This window comes from Odontesthes bonariensis, chromosome 5 (assembly GCF_027942865.1).
Source record: "Odontesthes bonariensis isolate fOdoBon6 chromosome 5, fOdoBon6.hap1, whole genome shotgun sequence".
Taxonomy (NCBI): Eukaryota; Metazoa; Chordata; class Actinopteri; order Atheriniformes; family Atherinopsidae; genus Odontesthes; species Odontesthes bonariensis.
This window is the reverse complement of record NC_134510.1, coordinates 34,503,845-34,529,591: the sequence shown is the minus strand read 5'-3', so window position 1 is coordinate 34,529,591 and position 25,747 is coordinate 34,503,845. Positions and strand designations below refer to the sequence as shown.

Sequence of the window (25,747 nt, the reverse complement as noted above, 5' to 3'; positions counted from 1 at the left end):
ACACTGAAAGTCATTCTGAGTCAGTTGATCCACTGTTAATCCGTGTGTTATTGGGGAACGAACGACTTCAATCTTTACGTTAACCAATTTCTGAACACCAACCTGAAACAGAGAACCAGTCTGTGTGATAAAGAGAAGAAAAAAAAAAAGCATCTCTGTCTCGTGCACCCTCCAGTGTGTACAAAACTGACAACGGAGCAAAGAAATCCCTCATGTGTGTCTGCAGAGGTGGAAACCATCTCACATATTTCAATCCATATTCTGCTTGTGTGGGAACAAAGTTTTTCTTCAAAGCTATATAACTCTTCTGCCCTGATTCTAAAATACAATACAGAACTTTGTTGTAATAGTCTTCATCCCTTTGTTGGATTTGGCAACAATACAGAACACTGAATAAAAAAAAACTCCAGTCTGGGGTTGTAACTTCACTGAGATCTGCAGGATCATTTAAAGTGAGGAGAGGAAGCAAATGGGAAAGGAAAGAAAGCAAGAAAGGAAACGATGGAAACAATAGGGGAGGGAACACGGAATGAAGAAGATTTAGAAAAGGGGGAGAGGTGGGGTAGCAAAAGATGGGGGGTCAGACAGGAGAGGAAAAGAATAATGAAAGAGGACTGAGAAGGAAACAAGATAGAAAGGAGAGGAGGCATGAGATAAGGAGACGAAATAAGGACAGCATGGGAGTGGTATCGAGAAAAAAGAGAGATTAAGGTAATATATCAAAACATACATCCTTAAGAGTAGGAAATACAATAAAAGTAAGAGAGACAAAAGTATGGACACAGAGAATACAAGACAGAGGAGGGGGAAATGAAAGATGAAAGACATAGAGATGTTTAAAGAGGGAACAAGGGTAGAGGTTAAGAGATGGCAGTAAGAGGAAATGAGAGGAGAGAGGACAAGATAGGGGAAGGGAGGGACGTGCAGGAAGCCCAGTTAGAGTCGAGTATAAAAGGGAGCAGAAAAGAAGGAAAAGGGGAAAAAAATAAACCTGAGAGGAATAAATCAGGGAGGAGGATAAAGCTTCGTTATCAGCGTGACTAAAAACACCTACCTGTAATCTGGAAGGAGATGGAGAGGAGAGGGGGGACACTAGGCTTCTGCTGTCTTTGGCTCTGACCTGCTGCAATTACAGGGGAAATAGCACTATTAGCCACGCACACACTGGGGAGACGGAGGCACTATCAAACAAGCACACAGAGTGAGGGGGAACAGCACACCGGGGACAGGCAGAGACGAACAGCAACAACAGGAGAGGCCACAGAGAGCTCAACCTCATCAGACGTAATGCAGAATAAATCTCCTCTCTGCTTTCAGCAGGGGTGGAAGATGATCGTTTTTTTATAATTCTTTTGTTTTGAAACGGTCAAATTGGACATACTCGACGGTTACGGATCAAAAGTAAATATATTCTAGTTTTTTTTACTCAAAAGCAGCAGACTTATCCGTGTTGTTTGCCAGGATTTAACTTCTAAGTTGTCATGGAAGCTGAATACGAGTATCAGAACTGATTGTCCGTTGCTTTTAAGGATTTATGAGGATTTGAAATAGCACAGTGTGTTGTTAAATGTGCTAATATACTCTCTTTTCATGAATTTGTTTGACATATCAGTCAATCTTACATGTAGTTTTAAGACAGCATACATTATTTTCCATGCATGTCCAAAACATGCCCAGCAACATCTTTACAGCTGATGTATACAGTGATTATTTATCCAACCTGTCCAAAACAAAGAAAAATGATTAAATGTAGGTATTTTAAGTTGCTTGTATGTGTTAAGGTAACAGAGCCAGATGCAGAGACTGTGCACAGGTTTGTGGAGTCCTGTTGTCACAACAGGACTGCCAGCTTCTCATACTGTTGTGCTGTGGTCGAACCAAAATCTGCCTTTTCATGCAGCCACTGCAGATTTCTGACTGCATCTGCCAGCCCATGTTATACCAGGAGACACTGCAGAGAAACGCTCGGTGAATGGATAAACTACTGTTGGTCAAGAAATTGTTTTTAATAGCGACTTTCTTTCATTTTTGTCCTTGACTTGTTCACAAAAAGTAAAAATCCATCAAACAGGTTTGCAAGTCCATCTAAAGATAAACAAATGTTTTTCTCTACAGTTATTTGTATGTATGGGATGAACGGAACAACACCCACTGTGTGAATAATACAGGATAAATGACATTGACAGGCATATTTTTGAGCTTTGGAGAAGTTGAAACTAGCCGTTTCTCCTCGACACTCGTCTTTCTGCTTTGCAGCCCTATCTATTCCATGTTTCCTGCTCTTTATTGAACACACAGTCAGAATTTCTCATCTCAACCATATAAAAAGAAAAACAATTTTTTTTTTCAAAAGGCAGAAGACTTTCTTTTATATCGTGTGACACTAAAGTTTCCCGCTGTGACTTTGGTCCCACACAAGTTCAAAAGACATGATTCTACTCTGCATATAAAGTATGAACTAAAGAAAGAATACATTACAGGATGCATGCAGTGTCCATGAACCTTGAACAGACTCTAATGTTTTTGTTTGGGCATTGATTTAACCCTTAAAAACAAATATATAACATATTCATCCTTTTTTTTCTCATTAAAATAAACACCTTGTGTCTCCATACTCTACTTCCCTACATCTCTACATATTCCCTCTCATGCATAAATAAGCCTGGCTTGCTAAGGGGAAAGGAAGATGCAGACCTTCATTTGTTTGCTGTCTTTTCCTATTAACACTTATTGTGAAGTGTAATTACACAGATATGTGACCAGTTGTTATCAGCTGAAGTGAGTACTCACAGCTCAGTGTTTTCAATGTTTCTACTGTAGCGTCTCTACTGTTGTTTTGCAACTGCGTTTTTTTCCCATGACACAGGAATCTCATTCTTACTCCAACATATGCCTGATCTGGAGCACGCTGCAGTTTTAAATATAGAGAGTACCACCAAAGCGTCAAATTGGAACGTGCATGGTTAAATTTTATAGTCAAGGGACAAGTTGCCCAGGCGTGGACAATGTGGAAAATGTCTGTAAAGACTGGAGACATTTTTAAATCCAGGTTAAAAACATTTCTTTTCTCATGTGTCTATGCATGAAATCTGCACGATATCTTTTAATTTATCTCGACTGTTGCTTGTTTTTAAATTCATTTGAATTATTTTATTTGTTTCTCTTTATATTCTTTTATGTATTTTTAATGCTTCTTCCTCTCCCTGCTGCAATGCTTTTATTTTATGTAAAGCACTTTGAATTGTTTTGTACATGAAATGTGCTATATAAATAAATTTGACTTTGACTTTAAAGGTTTTTGCAATAAATCATATTCCATAGTGTATTTGTAACATCTGATCATCGCGTTTTTCTAACCTCATCCAAGTTTTTTAAAGACCAGATGCAGAAGTACAACAATAATGCAAAGGAATTCATAACAAGGAGCAGAAGTCAAAATAAGGAAGAAAAAAGAGGGGGGAAAAAAGTAGTCTGAAAAGCTGACTCAAACAAGATACATGATCGGGAGTTTAAAATCTATCACCTCCACTTCTTCATAACCACGCACTACAGAGAGGAGGCGTTTTCATTTCCACATTTAATACTGACACAGGCGTAAGGATAAATGGCAATATGCAGCAGCAGTTCTGTGTGCCGGAAATTGACGAAAAAAGGGCAACACGTGAATGGAAAACTGATTTGAAGGGCTCTTGAGAATGTGAAAAGTTGGGAATGAGAATGTGTTGGGAATTGAGACACCGTGGCTCCAAAGCCGTGATGACTGTGGTCACAGTTATACATACAAAGGTGGGTGGTGTGTTGACACATTGAGCTGTATCACCTTTACTATGTGAGCAAACAGCTATGTGAATGTGTTGCCAAATCTTGACACAACATGAATCCAGATTTTTCTTTTTAATAATTCTTTACTCTCGGTGCACTGCAGTTACCATGTGGAGATGCTAAGAAACAGTATCGACCGCTTATTTCACTCTTAATATTTCCTATACCATGTTGAAAAAGAACTCCACATGGACATGTTAACAAGGTTAAATTCTTGAATTCTTCTGGAGGCAATGTTTGAAGTCAGTTGACTGTTAAAATAGCGGGAGATATGACCAAAATATCAACCCTCACAAGGCAGGAAATACTGCTTTAGGGATCCGTGTGCTCCAACAGATCCAAGCCTGAAGTTACCCAGCCAAAGCTACAGAACTGCTGGAAGAAATTACTTAGGGTATGATACTGATCTGAGGTCAGATTGAAGCTACTCCACCATAAAGATTAAGGTTAAGATTTAGAAGGTGGTAAGCTGATTTTGAATCCTGGCCTTGGGGTATCTTCCAGCCTTTTGCATCGTGCTATTTATGTATGAGACGGGGGAAAAGGAGAGCGCTGGTAGCAACAGCAGCAAACCTCACTGAGCCACCGTCTGCCTCTCTGTCTCAGTGGTGTGCTGGGAGATTACCCCCCAATGGAGAGAGACGAAATCCTGTGCCAAGATGATAAGAAATTTGTGCATGTGTGTGCTTGTGCAAACTCACACACAGGTCACATATATTTCCGTGCAGCCAGCCATGGCAACGCCCCCAATCATGCTTGTTTGTATGCAACTTTAAGAGTGTTTTGACAGGATCCTCACATGTATGATCACTGCATTTTTTTTCCTGACATATATATCCTCTCAATAGGCCTGTGGTTGCTATGGGCCTTCATCTTGAAGTAAGAAAGAAAGACAGCGGAAGAACGTACAATCTCATAACAAACATTATTTCATTTCTTCATACTGTGTAAGATGCTTTTGTCTGAACAGCGTCTGTCGATGGATTTAATCTCAGCAACCAGACTCATTACTCTTTAATTAGGGCTGATAGACACAGAACTAAAGGACTGCAGATCAATTCAACTTCAGAGAAACAATGCTGAGACGATGCAAATTCACTGCTAGCTCTTCCCTCATTTATTATAAATTAAATCAATGTCCCACAAAATAACTTCAGACTAATATTAGAACCATTACAGAGAATCACAATGCATAATAGACAGCAATCTGTGACTCCATCTCTTTAATAAATCCATATTTTGTTGTAGCTCATGAATGTAGCATAACAAAGCCAAAGATCAGCTGCAGAAAAAGATGTACGTGTAAAAAACAGCTTTTTGTGGCGTTTGGTTGCAACGAGACCATCTCTTCTGTTTTGCTCTGAAGTCACAGAGTTGATCGCTTCAGGTACTTTTTATTCATTTAAAAGTTTTTGTTTGGGATTCATTGCTGAGACCAGCACTAAAAAAAAAGATTTCCTTTTCTGTGTTTGCTTTTTAATGCAAATGAATAATTAGGGGAGTATCCACTCCCATTCGTTCTTAAAAGATCTGAGTTGAAATCCGGGTTACGCTCATACAATTTCACAAGGACGAGGGTTTCTAAAAGGAAGTCATACACATGCACGGCTTTATAAGTCTTATGAAAGAAATGCGTAGGCACATTTATGCTCATGTGCGTACACACAGTTTTAATGTGGCCCCTGGAGTTGCATCAGTGATTCATGAATCCAATTCTAAACTTTTGCCTCCAATCTAAAAGAACTAGCTTCACTAAAATCAACTTTAAGGTCAGTAATATGTCGTGGGATCTAGCAACAAACAAATTGCACATTGCTACCAGCTGAATACCCTCACCCACCCTTAAACTATAATGTCTACAAAAACACCAAAGTCCTATTCTGGAACCATGGTTTGCTTTGTCCTTTCTTGGCTAACATGACAACTGGATGACAACCCACGGTATCTTTGGATAGAAATTACTGTCTATGTGATTGTATAACAATGAAAACATAATTTGGGATATTTTTTTGCATTTCTACCGATAGGGTCAATAACTTCACGCATAAACGGAGTCATTAGGTGAGGATGAACTAACTCCGGTCAGGAAGTTAGCTGAGATGTATCGACCATTAACAGTAAACTATTCTTTTTCATCGCCAACTTATTGATATTCATATTTGTTGTTGCTTCAGCTCTTGTAGATCAACACATTTAAAAATAGATATACAAATTGGAGCGCAGACTCTCTCGTTTATATAAAGGGGTTAATTATTTCTCGGACTGAAGTTTTTTACTTTGGACAAGCCGTCCTGGAGCGCCCTTGGTTTGTTCTTCTAGCTAAACATTAACTTCCTTTCAGCCTGTCAGTCTGCATTTGCATCCTTCATTACATACAACTGTGATAATTAAACAACAAAATTGAAGATAAATCAGTTTAAATATCTACAAAAATCTGTTCTGTGTTCAGTCAAACATCTCCAACATAATTGCATCAACTGCAACAAGACGAGTGGCCGTCTTTCGACATTTGACTCATGTTGTAAGTGGCCGCAGATATCGTCGCAGGGAGGAGAGAAAGGAGGCCTGTGATTGGTCAACTCTACATCCGCTCTACACTATGCGTATTTCCGGTTTGCTAACCGGCTAATGGTGACGCTAACCATGCTAACCGTGACGATTCTTTCGCCTCTCTGCCAGCTCCAGTAGTAGCAATATTTCTTCTATTTCTAGATCGATCAGCTGCATCTCAATCAAAGTGCGCATTCGTCCAGTTGCCATTGTTGTTGAATGACCTCCGTAACCGGAAGAGAAACACGCCACCCACCACACCCATAGGCATATTATAGGTAGACGCCCCTTTCGCCTCTGGGTCGCGTTAAATGTCGCCGCCATCTTGCTAGGGAGTAAGTTGCGTCACGATCGCCAGTCTGTATCGGGGCAAGCTGTCAGTGTGTCGGTAAAAGAGCAGTTTGTCCGGGCTGAAATTGGCTCAGATGATGTGTTTCTGCTCAAGGAGCACATTCAGGACACACAGTTTGGTATAGACAACCACCACTTTGCACTGTTGTCATTGGTTGTGTCCACATTTCACAAACTCAGGCTGCACCATATAGCCAAACTCAGTACACTGGAATTACAGAGTGGCAACAGCCGAAAAAGGCTTAGCAAAACTATACTTTTTAAAGGGTTCTAGCTCCAAGATACAAGCCTAGACACAAGCTTATATATACAAATATATACATACATATTTAAATTATTATATTATATTTTATATTACTATATGTGTATTAGAATTAAACTATTGAAATATTATGGTATTTATTTATAATAGCAGCAAGTGTTTTGATGTTTGTTTACATTTGTCTTCTGTATCAGAAGTTTTTGTTTGGGAAATTAATTTTTATTGTCAATTGCACTGTTGCTTAGATGTGAAAATCTTATGAGCATGATTGTATGTATATATATATATATATTTACATATGTTATTCCATCGCACATAATACTGAGTCATTATATTATATTATATATTATGGTATTTATATTAAACTATTTAAATATTTTGAGATATGCATACTTTACTGCTATAGAAATATAGAAAGCTGCAGCTGTTTTGATGTTTGTTCACCATTGTCTTTTTTCGTAATGTTGGTTTGTCAAATTACTGTTTATTGTCAATTGCACTGTTCAAGGTGGTTTCTCAATGCACATATTTGAAACGCAACTATAAAAAACAGATTGACTGCCAGTGTCTCACTATTTGATTTGTAGGCTATTTCTCTTAATGATGGTCAATACGTAGTAGCTAAAGAAGCACCATTTTGATAGTTTAGATTTGTGCACAAGCTGTGGGAGTACAAGAAAAGTGAGCGTCTATCAGCGATTATTATAGACATACAGTGCACAGTGAAAATGAGTACACCCCTGTTGAAAAGTAACAATTTGAACAATATTTTAATACACACACAAGTTATTCCCAAAACGTGCATAGAGTAAGTTTAATACAACATCTGTTCAGCTTACAACAGAAAAGAAAGGTCAATAATATAACTTAAATGACATATTTGTCCATTTTTGTGAAATTATGCTGGTGCAAAAGTGAGTACACCCCTATGTTAAACTCCCTGAGAATGGGCCGTGTTGGCCCGAAATGTCATGAAATGAAAAGGCATTAAAAGGGAGGTCATCGTTGTGCGTTTCATCCTTGCCTTACATTGAAATTTTACATTTTGAGTCTGCACCAGGCTAAAAGAGACGTGTGTGAGATTTGACTGAAATCCTATGGAGAGTATCATGATCTCCTTCAGTAGTCACAGTACATGTTGACAAGCATGTTTCTTTTGGTGAAATTCAGCTTCCTACTGTTGATGGCATCCATACAGCCCCAAACCATGTCACTCCCACTACTATGCTTGACTTTAAGCATGGGGCACTTTTCTTTGTACAAATCACTTTTTACCACCACACATGCTTGACACCATCGAAAGCAAATTTGTTTATCATTGTCTCATCAGAGACAAACAAACTAAGGATATGGATTGCTGGAACCATGTCCTGTGATCTGATGACATCAAGATGAACAAATTTTCTTTAGATGGTGTCAAGCCTGTGTGGTGGTAAAACGTGATTTGTACAAAGAAAAGTGCCCCATGCTTAAAGTCAAGCATAGTAGTGGGAGTGACATGGTTTGGGGCTGTATGGATGCCATCAACAGTAGGAAGCTGAATTTCACCAAAAGAAACATGCTTGTCAACATGTACTGTGACTACTGAAGGAGATCATGATACTCTCCATAGGATTTCAGTCAAATCTCACACACGTCTCTATTAGCCTGGTGCAGACTCAAAATGTAAAATTTCAATGTAAGGCAAGGATGAAACGCACAACGATGACCTCCCTTTTAATGCCTTTTCATTTCATGACATTTCGGGCCAACACGGCCCATTCTCAGGGAGTTTAACATAGGGGTGTACTCACTTTTGCACCAGCATAATTTCACAAAAATGGACAAATATGTCATTTAAGTTATATTATTGACCTTTCTTTTCTGTTGTAAGCTGAACAGATGTTGTATTAAACTTACTCTATGCACGTTTTGGGAATAACTTGTGTGTGTATTAAAATATTGTTCAAAATGTTACTTTTCAACAGGGGTGTACTCATTTTCACTGTGCACTGTATGCACATGTGAATACTATGGAGGTTAGAGCCTAATTAGCGAGATTCAAACATTCAAACATTGAGACAAATCTTTTGGGGGGTACTCCACGTAGATCATACACCCTTGAATGTAAAAACGACTCAGTAAAATCGGTTGCAAAATGTAAGACAATCGTGATTTTTATCCAGAAAAAACGATGCTCCCGGCAACTTGCGCTTGTTTGACAGACCTCTGGTCCAAATGACCCCCCTAGCAATATGGCGGCGACGTTTTACATCACGGCAACGGGCTGAAGCGGTCAATGGGGCGTCTACCTATATTATGTCTATGACCACACCCACAATCCTAGCTTGTTCGGGATTGTCCCTCTTGCGTTGTGGCGTGGGATTAACATAGCGCAGACCGCGCTTCAAAATAACAATAAATCAAAAATAACTGCGTCATGTCTGCGACAAGCTCACTGCGACACACTGCTGCGAGACACACTGATCTTTGCGCTTCCTGCCACTGACGAGTCACACGAGCAGACATCTCCCTGCTCTGAATGCCTTTAGAGGGAAGCAGCAGCCAAAAGTCTAAATAATGGGTGCGACATTAAAGGAAGACGTTACAGGCACACTTTTTAAAAAGAATAGTGTATATCATAATATATATTTGGATGTGAGCTGAAGTCTGTTGCAAATATTTGAAATATAATTATGCACCACACATCCACAAGGGGCCTGCAGTTCTTAAACTGTGTGGGGGATTTGGAGGATGTACAAGCGACATGTAAGAGAGCTTGTTCTAATTTATTACAGTTACACTAGATAATTAAGCTGATATGTGACAGGCTGTGTAGTTTGATGTCGTAACATCTGACGCACACAGCCGCTGTGCGTGATTTAGTTACGGAACAGAGCGAAAGTCTCTGAAAGCCTCCTGAGATCTATAACACTGAATAAGTTCCCTGAACATGATGGGATTTATTTAAAAACTAATCTATAGAAAGGTCGCAGAGAAAGAACTTTCAATAACCAAACCCTGAAATATAACATCTGTCAAGTATGGGATTGTTTTTAGAAAATTGTTTTGAATCAAATCAATGACTTTTTGCAGACGAATGAGATTCTTGACTGCTTTCAATCAGGTTTCTGCCCAAAACAGCACCGAAACTGTGTTCAAAGCTTTTAAATAATATCCGCCTCAGTAATGAATCAGGGAGCAATATCATGTGGCATTTGAAACTGGATCATGAATTAGTTCTGGACTGACTGAAAAACTAGGCCTGGTTACAATGGTTTGGATCTTACTAAGAAAATAGAGAACATATGCCAGTAATGATGGTTATGAATCTGAGAGAAATCCAATGCGATTTGGAGACCATCAATACTCAATTATTTTTAGCCTGGATATGACTTCAGATGATAAGTGGATCTGTCTAACAGTCAAACCAACATGGGGCTCCCGGAGACCTCCAGTATCTGTGCAGTTTAGCAGTAAAATGGGGGGTTTAGAGGTTGTAGAAGGTGTTTCTATAACACCCTCATCAAATATCTCGGTGTATTATTAACGAGGATTTAACTGCAGGTGGTCAAAGTGTTCCAATTAGGATTTATATATGCTAATCAATGGTTTAATTTGTTGTAAATCTACATATTGTGATGCAGTCCTTACTGCCCTTCCCCATAAGACCTCTGGACATCTGCAGCTGATTTAAAATGCTGCTACAAGCCTGGGGGGTGTCACTGTTCAGCTGGTGGTGCCCAGAGTTCAAACCAAACAAGGTGAAATTGAGGCCAACTGATGGTATGAGTTCCCCTGTGAAACGTAGGCTTGCTCCTATTTTTTCACATTTATATTTCATCTTTTTGAACAAAACTTTCTTATCCAAAGCAACTGACAGGTGAGGAACACAGTGAGGACAATGTAAGGTTCAGTGTCTTGTCCAAGAACACTTTGACATGCAGACTAGGGAAGCGAGCAACCTTTTGTTTGGCTGACAACCACTATGAGAAGACTGCTGCCATTTCCTCTGCTTTTAACCAATTTCTCCTACTGTTTTACACTTACGTACGTACTTTATTTTACTATACATATACTATATATTTTAACCAATTATCTTATAGACTTTTTGTAAAACACTTTGAATAAGCTTTGTTTTTTTTAAAAAACATTTCCAACTTTGTTCTTTGAAAAGATTTTATAATTTTGAACCATTCATCAGACAAGCTGTTGGAATATAAGTAAAACATATATATTACCACATATTCTATACAAGACTATACAGTGGCTATAATGCATTTACTACCTCTTACTATGACAGATTTAGATTTGTTTTCAGAGCTGGCGCAGACTGATGCTACCTTCATTTTAAAAAAGTGAGTGGACTCAAACGGTTGCAGATTTGCTCCAAAGGTTGTAAAATTAGGTGAAAATGCATTCTGACATATTTTCACCTTGGGGGAAAGAATTTGATCTGCTGCTGCTAATAAACATACAGAGTATTGTAACTCTAACAAGATGCCTGTGGGAGAAAAAGCTGAAAGAGGGAGAGCTGCTGGTGTTTCAGAGGCTGAGCCATCACAAAAACACAGACACAGACACAAACACAGGCTTTTAGCTACAGATTGTCTGTAAGGTTGAGACATCAGACTGCCTAAACACTCCAGAATCAATTTATGCAAATAAATGAGAAGAGGATTTGGTTTGAATAAGTAATAAAAAGTACTTTAAGCTGCAAATAGGAGACCTGAAAAACTTTGATAGAGGAAGGATGCTCTGCGAAGAGATGCACCACTCTGACTTTTTCTCTGCTGATGCTTTGCTGAGACTATTCAACCACCTGCATAACATTATTCAACCACCTGCACAACATATTAACTGTCTACCCCCTGGAAATTGGATAATTTTGTTCTAAAGAAGCAATAAACTCAGGATTGTGGGGGAACTAAAGTCCACAGCCCCATTGTGTGTGAATGAATCTAAATAATGGTAAAAGCTGATTTTTATGGCCAGTACCCGATTTGAATATTAATGAATTGAGTGTTGACACCGACACCCATCTGACATTTAGATTCATGCATCACTAATATAATTTTAATACAGTGCTACACAGGGTTTATACTCAAGGGGAAAAAACATCACATCCAGCCCAGTTTTTGACCACCCAATGATTTGGTCCAAAGTTCTGACAGCATCGTGTCTCAACTTAAGATATAAATAACTACAGTCTGACAACAGAGGTATGTTCAGGGCTTACATAGGACTTAAAAGAAACTTAACTTTACCTTTGTCTCTTTCTTTAAGATCGCTGAGGTATTTCAGAAGCTCAGCATTGGCCTGGACACAATAAACCTCCCTCGTCTGCAGACCTCCACCACAAAGACCCGTCATGTTGGTACGCCGACGGTCCTGTTGGCTCAGCAACAAGTCGACCCGACAGTCGGTCCACTCGGTGGTTCTCCACGTGTAACTACAAAGTGGACACAGCACGAAAAGGCATGAGTGACACTGTCCTGTGTGGAGTACAATCCCAAAAACAAACAAGAAGGTAAAAACACAGTCATTCCCACATTAACTTAGATTTTTATTTTATTGCAGACAGTATGGACCCTAGATTTTTCATCATTTGTGGCATCAACTTAACTCAATCTGTTAATGTACATCCATTCAAGGCATGGAAAACATTCCAAAAGTTTGGGAGGGGAGCAATTTAGGGTTTAAAAAAAAAAAAAACAGTTATCCTTTCAAATGGGTGACGTCAACAGAAGACTTTGACCACAATTTGGTGGAAAAGCAGAATCCAACAAAGGCTGAGTCTCTCTCCAGTTTGTTATTCACATAGAAATCAGAAGGGATTTGCCTATTTCTGTATCTACAGTGCAGAATTTCAGTCAAAGATTCAGGGAATATCCTCTTGGGACCCAGCAATGAATTTTGTCCTCTGTAAGGGACAAGAGTTTCACAGCTTTATTTAAAAAAAAACAAGAATAAAACCTGTTGTCACTAATTACTTCAAACTCTTTTTTTCTAAGAGGTCAATATATCTTAATCAGAATCTAGAGGACACGACTTACCCATATGTTAAGTATCATAATTAATAGCATAGTATTGAGCAGCAGGACAGTAAGGATAGTCTGTGAGTTTCAAACTCGGTCACAGCAAAGCTGCTAGCTGAAAGAAGAGAATTTCTACATGAATAAATTATATAGAAATGCATCACAGACCAATTTTGACCAGTTTGACAGAAAATCAAACACTTTCCTGAACTGGATTAGAAATGTATAGCTCTTTATGCTGAAATGGATGTCAAATGATGATATGGGTTGAAACTGAGCCATCTAGAAACCTGATTCAATTTGAATGAGAGTGCAGTTTTCTGGGAAATAAATACCCTTTTCCTCCTATTGTCTTTACTTTGTGTCTGGCACCTGCCCAAGCACTTATACTGATCTATATCCATATGCTGTTTCACAAACACACCCACTCATGGGCCACCCAGGAGAGCAAACTAGCTTGGTGATATGTGTCAAGAGGGGGTCAACAGGAAGTATGTGCAGCCTCAGCCAACACTTTGATTTCACTGTGCCTGAGCATGACAGAAATACGGATTGAATTCCTCTGGTGTTTCATAGCAGCTTTTTAACCATTCAGTAACAAAGAGGAGGATATTATTGATTGCTTCTTATTATGCAATATCCTGGTACAAGTTATGAATCCCACATCTACACATTCACAATATTCAAACCTCCCTCATCCATCTCCGCTGCGCTCATAGCCTCCTTCACCAGGAACTCACGTGGAGCAGGGTGGCACGCCATCGCCCGGAGGTTCGCAGGATTCTGCCTCTTCCAGCGGCGGGCACTCTGCTCCCTCACCCACGAGGAACTGGAGCACCTGTCTTCTCCGAGTGCGATTGCCTCTGGGAAACTCGGGGTCCACACAGGTCTTGGTGCAGGAGCTCCACTCGGTCCAGTCGGTAACCTGGCAGTCTTTGGGGAGGACGCAGGACTGGATGGTCAACGGCAGATCCCTCATTGTGCACAAGCTGCAGCGGAACAAGGTGCAGAGGGAAGTTAGGGTGGGAAACACCTTCATATAGGTACAATCAGTGTTTGATCCGTTCTTCATCATGGCAATAAAAATCTGTAATTCATGTTTTGTAAGAATATTTACATCTCTTATGTGTTTGAAAGTCTGTTTTTCTTAATTTAACTTCTTTTCTTTCTTTCTTTCTCTCTGAAACTGTTATTACAAAATATTCTATGACTATCAGAACCATTGTTACAAACAATTATATATCAAAATTGTTTTAAACGGCCCGCAGAATAACTAACAGATTGATCCATTTATCATTTCACGATCCCAGTTCTTCATGTTTACTGATGCCAGTATGCCAACATACTATATGGGTTATGATATTTGCATCAGCAGAGCCACAAAAAGGTGACACAACAAAATGTGCAAAGCTTCGGTTTTAACTCTCTGCCCTTGACTGATGCCGCAGCTTTTCTAATGAGCATGTGCAAATGTAAACCGAGAGTTTGAGCATCAATAAGTCTCAAGTGTGAAGACAACCAAAACAACCTCTGATCTATTGTTCGCAGATGTCTTCTGATCATCTAAACAACATTTCCAAGTAATGAGCAACCTTTTTCCTTTTTGGGTCTCTTTCCAATCATTAGAAATTTGTTCTAACCAAAGCAGACTCATTCTGGATGTCTTTACCCTTGAGGCAATGCAGCTGACGAGCTATTAGTGCTAATTACGGCTCTGCTTCATTTAGAAACCTCTCATTTAGATGCCGCTGCCACACTTAACCTCCAGTATCTCAGAGTTTCTGTATAAATCATGAAACGTATGAGCTGTTTTCCTCTTTCTCAGCACTCCTCTGTCGGTGCACATTAAAACACCTCTGCTGTCTTTGAAGTCGCACTGAAGCGACACTGTGAACAATCTTGCTTTTGTTTTTCTGCCAAACTCTCACAGTGTGCTGGTTCATCCTGCTTTGCAATAAAACAATGAGGAATTTAAACAGTAAATGTAACGCGCTGAGGGTGATGGCTCGATTTCTTGTCTCACATGGAACTTGTGTTTTAAAAGCCCTTAATGCCGCCAGTGACCCATTTTCTCAGCAATTGCCTTTGAGTCTTCGCTGCTTGTCGTGTGTACGCATTTTGCTGGAGATCTCAGAGTTGTGGAAAGAGGTCATTATTTCTTCATCTCAGTCATTCAGACAGAATGAGGACAAAATTATTTTCTATCTAAATAAGTAAGTTAAAGTCAGAAAAATGCTTATTTTAAAGCCTTTAGGTTTCACATCATGACTTCCAACATTTGTCTAATGATACAGATATTCTAGAAAATCTGCAAGTTGTATTTCAGCCTTTATATCTTCTTTAGCATGAATCAAATCAAAGCACCTTGAAATGGTCTAACAAGACAAGTGTAAGTAATTAAAAGAAAGCTTTTTACAACTTTAGAGAGAAAAAGCAAAGAAATAGCTCCAGAAAAGATGAGACTTTAAATAAGTTCAACACACTCAGCATTATAAGCAATTATGTCATGTCAAATACTCCAGAGTGGCCACAAAATCTGATCAACCAGGCCAGAAGCAGAAGCAGCCTAATGACAGATGTTCATCAAACAAAATTCGAAATGAAGTGAGCAAGATGTTCGGGGGTGTCTGGCTGGAACAAGACTGGCTCTTTGGGGAAGTTTGTTCCACTTTTCTGAAAGTGTCAAAAACAACCATGAATATTTAAGGACAAGAAATAAATAAGTCAAGCATTAATATTTATGCTCCTAAGAGCATATGATTTCTTTTCGTGGTAATTCTTAAATATATATGACCTCAGTTACTGGTGAGAGCCCAGCGCTAACAAAGCATTAATGAATAGATTCAGAACATAATTGATTACATCCTAGAATACAAGCAGGGTGAGACAGAGATTTGATTTGAATGGAGGATTGCTCGACTGATTCTTTCCAGGAGATTAGAGACCCCCAAAACCAAGTTTATAGAGAACAGCCATGAAATTTTACCGTCAGCTGTGGAACAGAAAAAGAGAAGATGGATCAAAAGAAACAGCTCATTATGAGAAAAGATAATTGCCTTTGAGCCATGAAAAATCAGAGGTTCATCACAAAACATAGAAAGAATAAATGATGGCTACGCAAATTTTCATCAGTTTCAGTTTCTGAACCACAGTGTCAGTTTATTTCGGTGTTTGAGAAGTGTACGACATCTATGGTTTTGTGAGATTCGTATGAAATGGGACACCACCAAAGAGCATAAATAAATTTTTTGATGGTTAGCAGCTATAATCCTGGTTTTCTTGGGTTACACAAAAATCGAGGAGTATCCTCCTGCAGTCCGCATGGTCGAGCCGGAGCAGCTGGATCTGTGTGAAAACTACAACGACACCAGCAAGGACTATGTAAAATAGATGGAGGTAGCTACCGTGACATCACCAATTAGTCTATGGACTCACATGGAACATTTTCAAGCTTTGATTTTAGTGATTTCGCCATCACCATCTTGGACTTTTAAACTAGAAGTAATGAATAAGCGGCAGGTAAGAAACTGCATACAAACGTAGCCACGTCCTAATCCGTTTTCTGCTTTATCGTAATTGGACCACAATTCAAAAGATGACATCATGCAAATTTAGCAAACTGAAATAGCAGTAGGTGAGAAACAGAAGATTTTTATCGTCTGGAGATGTGGTGAATGAAAAGAAAAACATCCGATAATTTTTGGAGCTTATACTTTAGCTCTAACCTCAGATTGTGTTCAGGAATACTCCCGGGCCAAATTAAGGAGCATGTTTTACCTCTAATCCTGCAGTTGATAAGTAGCTAACTTCACCTTGATTATTCCCAGCATGTAGACAGCTCCTCTTAAATTCTAACCTTAAGAGGATTTGGTCAATGAATGCACATAATCTGTAGCAGCAGCTAATCAGCACAATAGTATTCACATAAAATAATTCTACAGCATCCAGAGACAGCCTGACCGTTCTTAATGTGCTGTAAGAAAGTTAATGGCCATTATAATAAATATAGTGGCTTTGACACCATGAATGAAAAGATTTATGGGAGCATGACGGGCCATGTGTTGGTACTATTTGGTCTATTAAATGTGAAATGACTGTGCAGACAGCTGCATCTAGTGTTAGATTCCATGTAGCTTTGATGATCTCAGTGCAGAGCACATGGAAAATATTACTCAAAAACCTACCGTTTAAGCTAATAAATAAAAAAAAGTATTTAATATTATCAATGTTAAATCCTAAATTATTTTATTTTTAATTAACTTTTTTATAGGATTTTAAGTAATTTGTGATGTGTTTCTTTCACACTAAGTGTTCATTTAAAACAAAAGTTATGAAAACTCGTAGTTCTTCGAGAATTGTAATCAGATGGTCAGGTCTTGGAGAAAAAAGTTGCATATATTTGCATCTGTCGCAAATAAGCAAGAAGAAAAGTCTTTTCCCTTAAGCTTCCATTAAGAAAGACTCCTGCAACCACATGAGTCGCCCCCTGCTGGCCACGAGAAAGAATGCAGGTTTAAGTCATTCCCACGTTGGCTTGATTTTTAAGGTGGGAGGGGCTTGTTCATCCTGTACATACAGACCAGAGCTACCACTCTGATACAGACTATGTAAGAAAAAAAATTGCTTCTTTTTTTTTTTCCACTTACACGAGCGAATGAATTGATGGATTAAAAAGGTTTTGCTAACACTGAGGCTTACTGAGCCGCATTGATCACTGCTCAAACAACTGGACGAATGCTACCATGTTACACATCACTGTACATTTTGAAAAGCCACTGGAAAAAGAAACTTCTTTCTAGGGCTTAGCGAGTTAACTCGTTATTATCGCATAAACGTGTTAACTATTTAACGCCGATAAATATTTTATCGCGCATTAACGCAGGTTTTATCATTGTAAAAGTCTGTTGAATGCATCACATTCACACAGTTACAGTAAACACCACGAAGCATGGAGTATTAAAATAAAAATAAACTAGCAGGTAACATCACCGCTACAGGGGCTCCTCGGTCTCTGTGTGAAGCTCACGGAGCTAACCGGCACTACTTCCGGTTTTACTTGTTTCAACATAAAAGCACGTATTTCAAAATAAATTTTTAAAAAACTCCTGCATTTACAGCCAAGTTGAATTGGCTTATCACCGTAGTACCGGTAGTTCCAGTCTAAAATATAACTTAAAGGCAAAACTCACAACCGATAGCAGCAAGTTATTCAAGGAAACAGACAGTGGAGCGAGGCTTCTACATAAAAACTACAGAAAGATGCTGATGTTAAAAGTGTGTTTGCACAACAAATGTTATGGCACTTTCATTTATATGGCAGCACATTTAAAATAAAACTAAATGCTAAAAGCTATACACCACTTTTGAATTCATATTTGGATTTTGCGTCCAAATGCGATTAATCGTGATTAATCCGGGAAATCATGTGATTAATTAGATAAAAAAATGTAATCGTTGCCCAGCACTACTTATTTCTGTACCTTTCAGCACACTATTTCAAAATCTCTTAAACAGCAAAACAAAAACACTACTTCTGTGCTTACTCATGTCCATGTATGACCTAGACAGATGCATTTAAACCTGGCTGCAAGTGTCTTTCGAACCAAAATCAGATTATTTGCTTCACTGTTGCTTTAAATTGCTTTCCCATTTGGATTTCCGATACATCATACGAAGCTAATATTCCCGCTTTACATAAAGTGGCTGAGTGTAAATCGGGTCAGTAAGTTTAATGAGTGAAAACATCAATTAACCTGTCAAAAAAAAGCATTTTAGCTCGACAGATTGTGTGGGAAGAAGTGTGAAGCACTGCCTGACAATTACTGTCTCTTGTGAGTCGGATGTCAGTTTAGCAATGCAAGTAATCGGGAACTATTGTCCCTCTATTTTTTTCTCCATTGTTGAAAAGTAAATCTGCCGTAAAGTTCACGCTGATAATACCTTCCTGACAGACGTGGTGATCTCATACTCATTCTGGGGAGTAAATGTTTGATGGGCATTTCAGGCAGACACTTGAGTGAGTGAGTGAGTGGAAAATGACAGTTATTTAATCTCTCTTATTTTTCGGCCAGACACTGTGCCTTTGTAGCTCACAGCAAAATTAATGACAGGTCAAACAGGTTAGATCCCACATGGAGGCACTCAAAGTTACAGCTTTTATTTTGGATAATAGTGCCCACTGAAAACAAATTGTGACAAGTGGTTATTTGTTTGCAGGACTTCCTATTCTTTACATAATAATACTGATCGAGAATGACTGACTTGTTTCATTCCTCATTCACACAAGGATGCTTCTTTCTGTCTCACTTCTTCTCCTAAATCTTTCAAGCCTTATGTTAACGTTCGTATAAAATTCCCTTAACCTTAAAATACATAAAACCCCCATATTACCATTGGTTTTTATAAGCTTGTGACTTTTATGGCAAAGCAAGAAAAAGCCAATTTCTGTTACTGATGTTTGTAATTCTTCCCTTTATCATGAACTATATGATTAAATACCAATTCAAAATCAGAGTGCAAAACAACAAAAATTGCACAAAATACACAAAGTCATGACTAAGATTGATCTCATGTCATAAAGAAAGCTTGAAAGCTTGTTCTTCGCGTGAAAGTTGACATCAAATACACTGTAATGGTAGTTGTGCCTCATTGCTCTGACAGCACAGCAGCGACAAAGACACAGCCGATAAACATCCTCTCCAATATGTCACCTCTTGACAGCGAGAAGAAAAACTTTCAGGAGGACAAATGTGACATACTGAGCTGTTAGACATCCAATGACACAGGACAAGTACAGATACGTATCAAACAGGGGAGCAGATGATGAACTGACAGGAAATAAATCAATGAAAAGACAGAAAGATGGAGAACATATGAGAAAGATGACATGGAAATGCTACTAAAGAACTTGGTTTAATATACAGCAAAAAAAAAATAAAAATAAGAGATTGACTTGACATTGACATAACATAAAAATATTTGCACTCACTTGCGTCCCACTTTGCTCCCATTCCTGTGAATGCAGGTCACCTCCCGAGTCTGGTAGCCCACCTGGATGTCCCAGAAGGGACTCTCTTGCCGGTTAAGGCGGTTCCTGGTCCTCTTCTTCTGGATAAGCTCTCTGGTCTCAGGATCTTTGACTCCGCCTCTGTCTCTGAGCCCTTGGCCTTTACCCTTCCGGCGTTTGGCCTGCCGTGCTGTCCGGGTCTGTTGGAGGGCACAAGGGCTCCACGGTCCAACCCTGAGACTGTATAGCCCCTCGGGTCCCGTGCAAGGTCCCGGTTTACAAGTATTGAATTCAGTGAGGTTGGGACAAATGGCGCCTCCAAAAAGCGAAGGAACCAGGACACTGCGTACTCTGTTCCTGAGGCCCATTCCGCACGTTTTAGAGCAGGATGTCCACGGCGAATACTCGGAAACCACACAATCCTGAGGGCAAGGGATCAAACAGGCCTGCTCCAGGCGAGGCATGGGCTCAAAATACTCACAGATGGCATCCTCTGCTGGAGACTCGTCTGCCTTGAGAATGCAGCCCACCTCCCGGGTCTGAATGCCCTCTTCGCCTCCACTGCATGTGAATGGCCGTTGGGCCCCAAAGGTCCTTGCTGATACTGGCACGCACGCATTCCAGGCACCCAGTTTCCAATCGTAAAGGTCCTTGTGCCAGTCACACACACGGAAACAGTTTCTCTGGTTGGAGGGACGCAGGCCCTGGTCACAGTTGGTGTGAAGCGTCGTCCAGCCGTCCACATGGGCACACCAGACTGCCCGGCTTTGGCTGCCGCCCGGGCCACACTCACTGCCCATGCATCTCCCCCATGGACCTGCAAGACAAATGAACAGCTTTAGGTCACAATGAGAAGATGAAACAATGAGCATTTGGGTTTCAGATGGGATTAAAGCAAAGACACTTGGCATGAAACCTTAAGAGGGAATTAACTTCAAAGCACAATTAAGGTGCTGTTTAGATAAAGTAAGGTAAAGGAGAAATTATTTAGCTTGACGCTACTACACTCTTGGTGGCGAGAAATGATGATGCACCTACAATGGAGGGAGATTAGATAGTCTTATGTTGTTTCAACATATCATTTAAAAGTAAAGGGTAATTGTATAACATGAAACTTTTAGTCGATTTAGTCCTTTACAATGAAGCTAAAAATTTGATGTGTACTTTTAAAAAGAGAATCCACATGTAAAAACTAATTAATTAGATAAATCAACTTATTTTAGATTTTTGTCAGTTGAGGAAAAACATTAAATGTGTCTTCAAAGATGACACCAACTCCTCGAATAAGATTCTTGGCATCCCACAGCAGACAAAGAACAAAACGTGTCATGTTAAATAAAAACATTTTGTCACCTTGGTTTAACAGTACATTCTGTACAGTAAATCATTCGACGTGATGACATCTAGTCTCACACTGTGTGTGTGTGTGATTGCTTTAAAAAGGGGGGTGATGAGGAAATGCAAATACAAAGTGCGACAGTGGAGATTATAGGTGATTGAAGGAAAGTGTCTGAAAGCCAAAATACGGGTGTTGTGAGTTATCTGTGGCATTTATGAACCTCTATTGGTTTTATGCTTTTACAGATGTGAGTGAACGATGTGCCGATATAAAGCCCAAAAACTACCAAAAAAAAGTATTCTTATTGGTGTCTTATAGTCTGTCATTTCCTGGAAAATGATTAAAAGCTGCCGGTGACTCATTCTGCACTCAGGGGCTTACGTTAGTTTGGAATCCAATGGAAAGCTTTACAGAACTTCCATGTCCCTCTCCATGACATTAAATAAAAAAATAAGTGTGTTTGACTTGACAAGTGCAGCACAGCACTCTCTTTAGATGCACGGTGGCTTAAAAGCAATGCATGCTGATTAGAAATCTTGTTAGACTTTTGGCTGAAGGCTCCAACGACACAGGTGATGCATTTATTTCAAAGATGTTCAAATTCATTAAATTCTGCGGCTCTCTTTCAACAGTTACAGTACTGTTAGTGGAGAAGAAGTAATCGTTCTAAGGACATCGTTTCTTTCCTTTCGCCTTTTTTGGCAATGTGATTTGACTGTGTTCTCAATAAAGAAGGAAACAAAAATAACATGTTCTTTTTTGGTGTATAACAGCTTGCTCATTTGAGTGGAATGAACAGATATAAATAACAAGACCGCTCCAATCCTTAAAAAAAAGACAGAATGTCTTCTAATTCTGATCATTCTTAGATGTTCTTTTTTTTTTTACTTTTGATGCAACAAAATGATCAAACTCTTGGTATAAAAGTCTATTCATTGTTTACAAAGCTGAAGCTTGAAGTAGCCACAAAACAGCTATAGAATAACGAAGGTACATTTTAGGCTGTTTGCTCAACATAAATGGACTGAATTGAGGGGTTGTTGACCTAAATATATTTAGTTTAAGAGTCCTGAAGTCAATATGTTTATATTGAGAAAATAATATTTCCATTTAGTCAGTCTAACATATGCCCTCGTTATTTTTTTTATGCATATGCTCTGATTGGTCAGGTGAAGTGGCCTCAGTAGGCACTGCACCAATCTGCATAACATAAATGACATAAAAGCTGTAAACACTAACAGCGCAGGGGGAGTCATTAATGATAACAATAAAAATGTCCAACAAATGACAAAAAGTTACATTTAAAACTGCCCACACAACCACAGGTGAAGAGTTCAGTAGGAAATATGCACAAATATTGAGCTTAATTTTGGTTTTACGGGGACTTTAATGTCCTCATTTCACATTAGTTCTGCCCGTCATTTAGTTTCAATTTCTAGTGATGGAGCAGGGACAAAGAAAGTCTAGAGAGCAAGTCATCCCAGAGAGCAGGATGAGTCATCAATGTTCCTTTTTTTTTTTTTTTTTTCCCATCGCTCTACAGGATTTGCCAAACTCTAAAAGACCAATAGAAATATGCACAAAATAACTGTTTTTAACATTGGTGGAACAGATACAGCTGTTTTGGAGATGTACAGCACAAAACATGTGATATGTACTCAAGTAAATGTTGGTATTGATTTCAGGGGGGACTAACAACAAATACCATGAAACAAAAATCTAAGATTTTAGAAACATGCTCTCAAGTCTATCATGTTTAACATTTTAATCCAAAAAGAAAAAAGAAAGAGAACATGGGGTCTAATATCGTGTTTCTCCACAAAGGAAACATCGCTGATACCAGGAAAACAATCGTACCCCAGTAAGCTCAACACAGCCGGTACTCAAAGCATTAGCACAGTGTGGTAGAACCCCGACTGTGATACTACAAGGAGGGGAAATCTAATTAACTTGAAAGCTTCACATTTCAATTTACTTTAACTTCTTAGCTAACTGTAATTATATCGATAAGCAGCCTAAGACTTACTCGGCCCATCTTAGGATATGAACAGTGGGGGTCCAGGTAGTCTGGTTTGACCTAAAATCCCATCTGGCACGTTTCATCACAACTGTACAAATGTAAATAAGTCTTTAACCTTTTAGTTCATTTTCAGTTTTCAAGACAAATGGTTGTGGAAGACCATTCCAGGCAAAGCTGGGTGGAAATCTGTTTTAACAAGAGGGAGTCAGGGAAAATGAAACATGAGCCCCCATAATCATGTGCTTCTCAGGGTACTTCTGATGAGTCTGCTTGTGTCTCTAATCGCTGCTGCTGATGCATCTACAAGGATCCATCTTCACACAACATGATGCAGCATTTACTGGAACACCACAACATATTCTTAGTGAATGATTCAGCATTTCAATACACTATGGATTAAAGTGAGATCGTCAGGTGATTTATTTTCCTACTTGGCATCTGTAGCTATCCCAGATATTCAACATAGTTTATGTCCCCCACACGAATCCTCTCATGTTTTGGTCTGGATCTATAAAACAAGGTTAAGACTTTAAAATACAGCCTAATGAAGACAGTAATGTTATTTTGAGGGCTTGTTTTGAGTCAGGCAGAGAAAGGAAATGCAGCTGAGACAATTATCCAAAACCTACTATGCGGCAGAATCAGGAAAAACAGGCTTCGTGTTACTAAAAAACACTTCCCATCGTAATCTAATTAGTCCAAGGCAGGTTATCTTCCTGGCACAGCTCAATACAATTACTACTATTAATTCTAATCAAGAACAATGGTAGCGTTAATTCTGTTTCGAACACAGCAGAATGTCCCGATGCATGTCAGAGATATCTAGATCTTCACAGGTCTTTGCATGTTATGCAGCAATGTTTACCCCTAACACTGAAACACGGCCCTTTCTCTACAAATTCAAACTAACGCAAAGCTCTGGAAGCCTAAAGCAAACTTTTCAATATTGCATGCGGTCTGACAGCATCATTCGACATTTTGAAAACAAACTGTGTTTCACCTCCATTTGTCACATGTTTGGCAGAAAACATTCAACGAATGATCAAAGACTGCGCTCAGACGATGAGTCACCTCCCAACATAAAAATCAGAAGTATGAAAATGTGCATTCTCAAATCAGTAGTCGTGACATGACTTTATTTGTATGGTAATCAGATCCATTTACATCCACTATTAGACAAATGATTTAAGTGATTCCATTTATGGGGCTATTGAGTGCCCTGCAAGAAACAGCTATGTCCGAATAAACAAACACAAACAGATCAGTTTCCTGTACCAGCTTAATCCAGTTCGGGGTCGCGGGGAGGCTGGAGCCTATCCCAGCTGCCATTGGGCATAAGGCGGGGTACAGCCTGGATGGGTCACCAGTCCATCACAGGGCCAACACAGAGACAAACAAGACAAACAACCATGCACACTCAAATTCATTCCTGGGTCAATTTAGAACCACAGTTCTGCTGCAGCCCCTCAAACAGAAGCCCATCTTGGTGAATTTCAGCATCTGATTGGTTGCATATAGTAGAGCTTTTCCCTGTGGAATCTAAATGTAAATTCAGATCTATAATAAAAAAAAAAAATCCTCTCTATGTTCGTTCATTATTATAGCTTTGTTTGTTCATTATTATTCATAACATCCAAACTAGAGACTTCACTTTCATGTCAGATGTCAAAGCACGTGGCACTCCTGTATGGCAAAATAAAACATAGTAACAACCACAAAAAACTGAATAAAGTTTGTAAAAAAAGAAGGAAAAAAGTAGGGAGTGGTAGGGAGCTGGTAAATTAAGTTAACCTGTTAACTGCTGTTCAACTTAACCACTCCTCTAATCGCCTGGCGAGCCGTCTTAAACCTGCCTCTTATCCAAATATTCAAATACTCCACTTTAAAAATGTAACATGGGAAGGAACAAAGCCAGATTGAAGCCAGATTCAAAAGCAAGTCAGTCCTCATAGACCACCATGCTAATTGCCTGAATTTATAGCAGAAGTATTATGTCACCTGAGTTCAGTGATGCAGACCCAGATGCACAGAGATCAATATAACTTAATCTAAAAAAAATGGAGATGCAGGAGAATAAACAAACAGAACAAATAAGAAGAAAATCCATGCCAATTTACCAAAAATAGCCACAAATTTACCACAAATTAAGCTTTAAAGGCTTAAAAAAGACTGAATCCTGCCAGCTGAATCTGAAGGATGTAACAGTTGACTTTGCACAGCAGAAAGCCAGACATGAGCACCTGTAATATAAGTCGATCTTTTGTTTTGGTCTTGACGCAGACAGCTGCATGTTTTAGACACGGTTCTCACCGGTGTCCCCCACTGCCAATAAGTATGTTTTACTTGAGGGGCTCTAAGACAGCTGCTACTCTCATTTCTT

The 25,747-nt window shown here is 39.2% G+C and overlaps 1 protein-coding gene across 1 annotated transcript in view; it reads right to left on the bottom strand.

Annotated features, from left to right (window-relative positions):
- thsd7ab (thrombospondin, type I, domain containing 7Ab) overlaps nt 1-25,747 on the bottom strand; it is a 186,776-nt gene that overhangs the window by 101,853 nt on the left and 59,176 nt on the right. Inside the window, exons 2-5 of the mRNA XM_075466226.1 lie at nt 19,991-20,825; nt 13,743-13,991; nt 12,232-12,416; nt 1,055-1,123 (exon numbers count right to left, since the gene is read on the bottom strand). Coding sequence (XP_075322341.1) covers nt 1,055-1,123; nt 12,232-12,416; nt 13,743-13,991; nt 19,991-20,825 — 1,338 coding nt within the window. The remainder of the gene's footprint in view (nt 1-1,054; nt 1,124-12,231; nt 12,417-13,742; nt 13,992-19,990; nt 20,826-25,747) is intronic.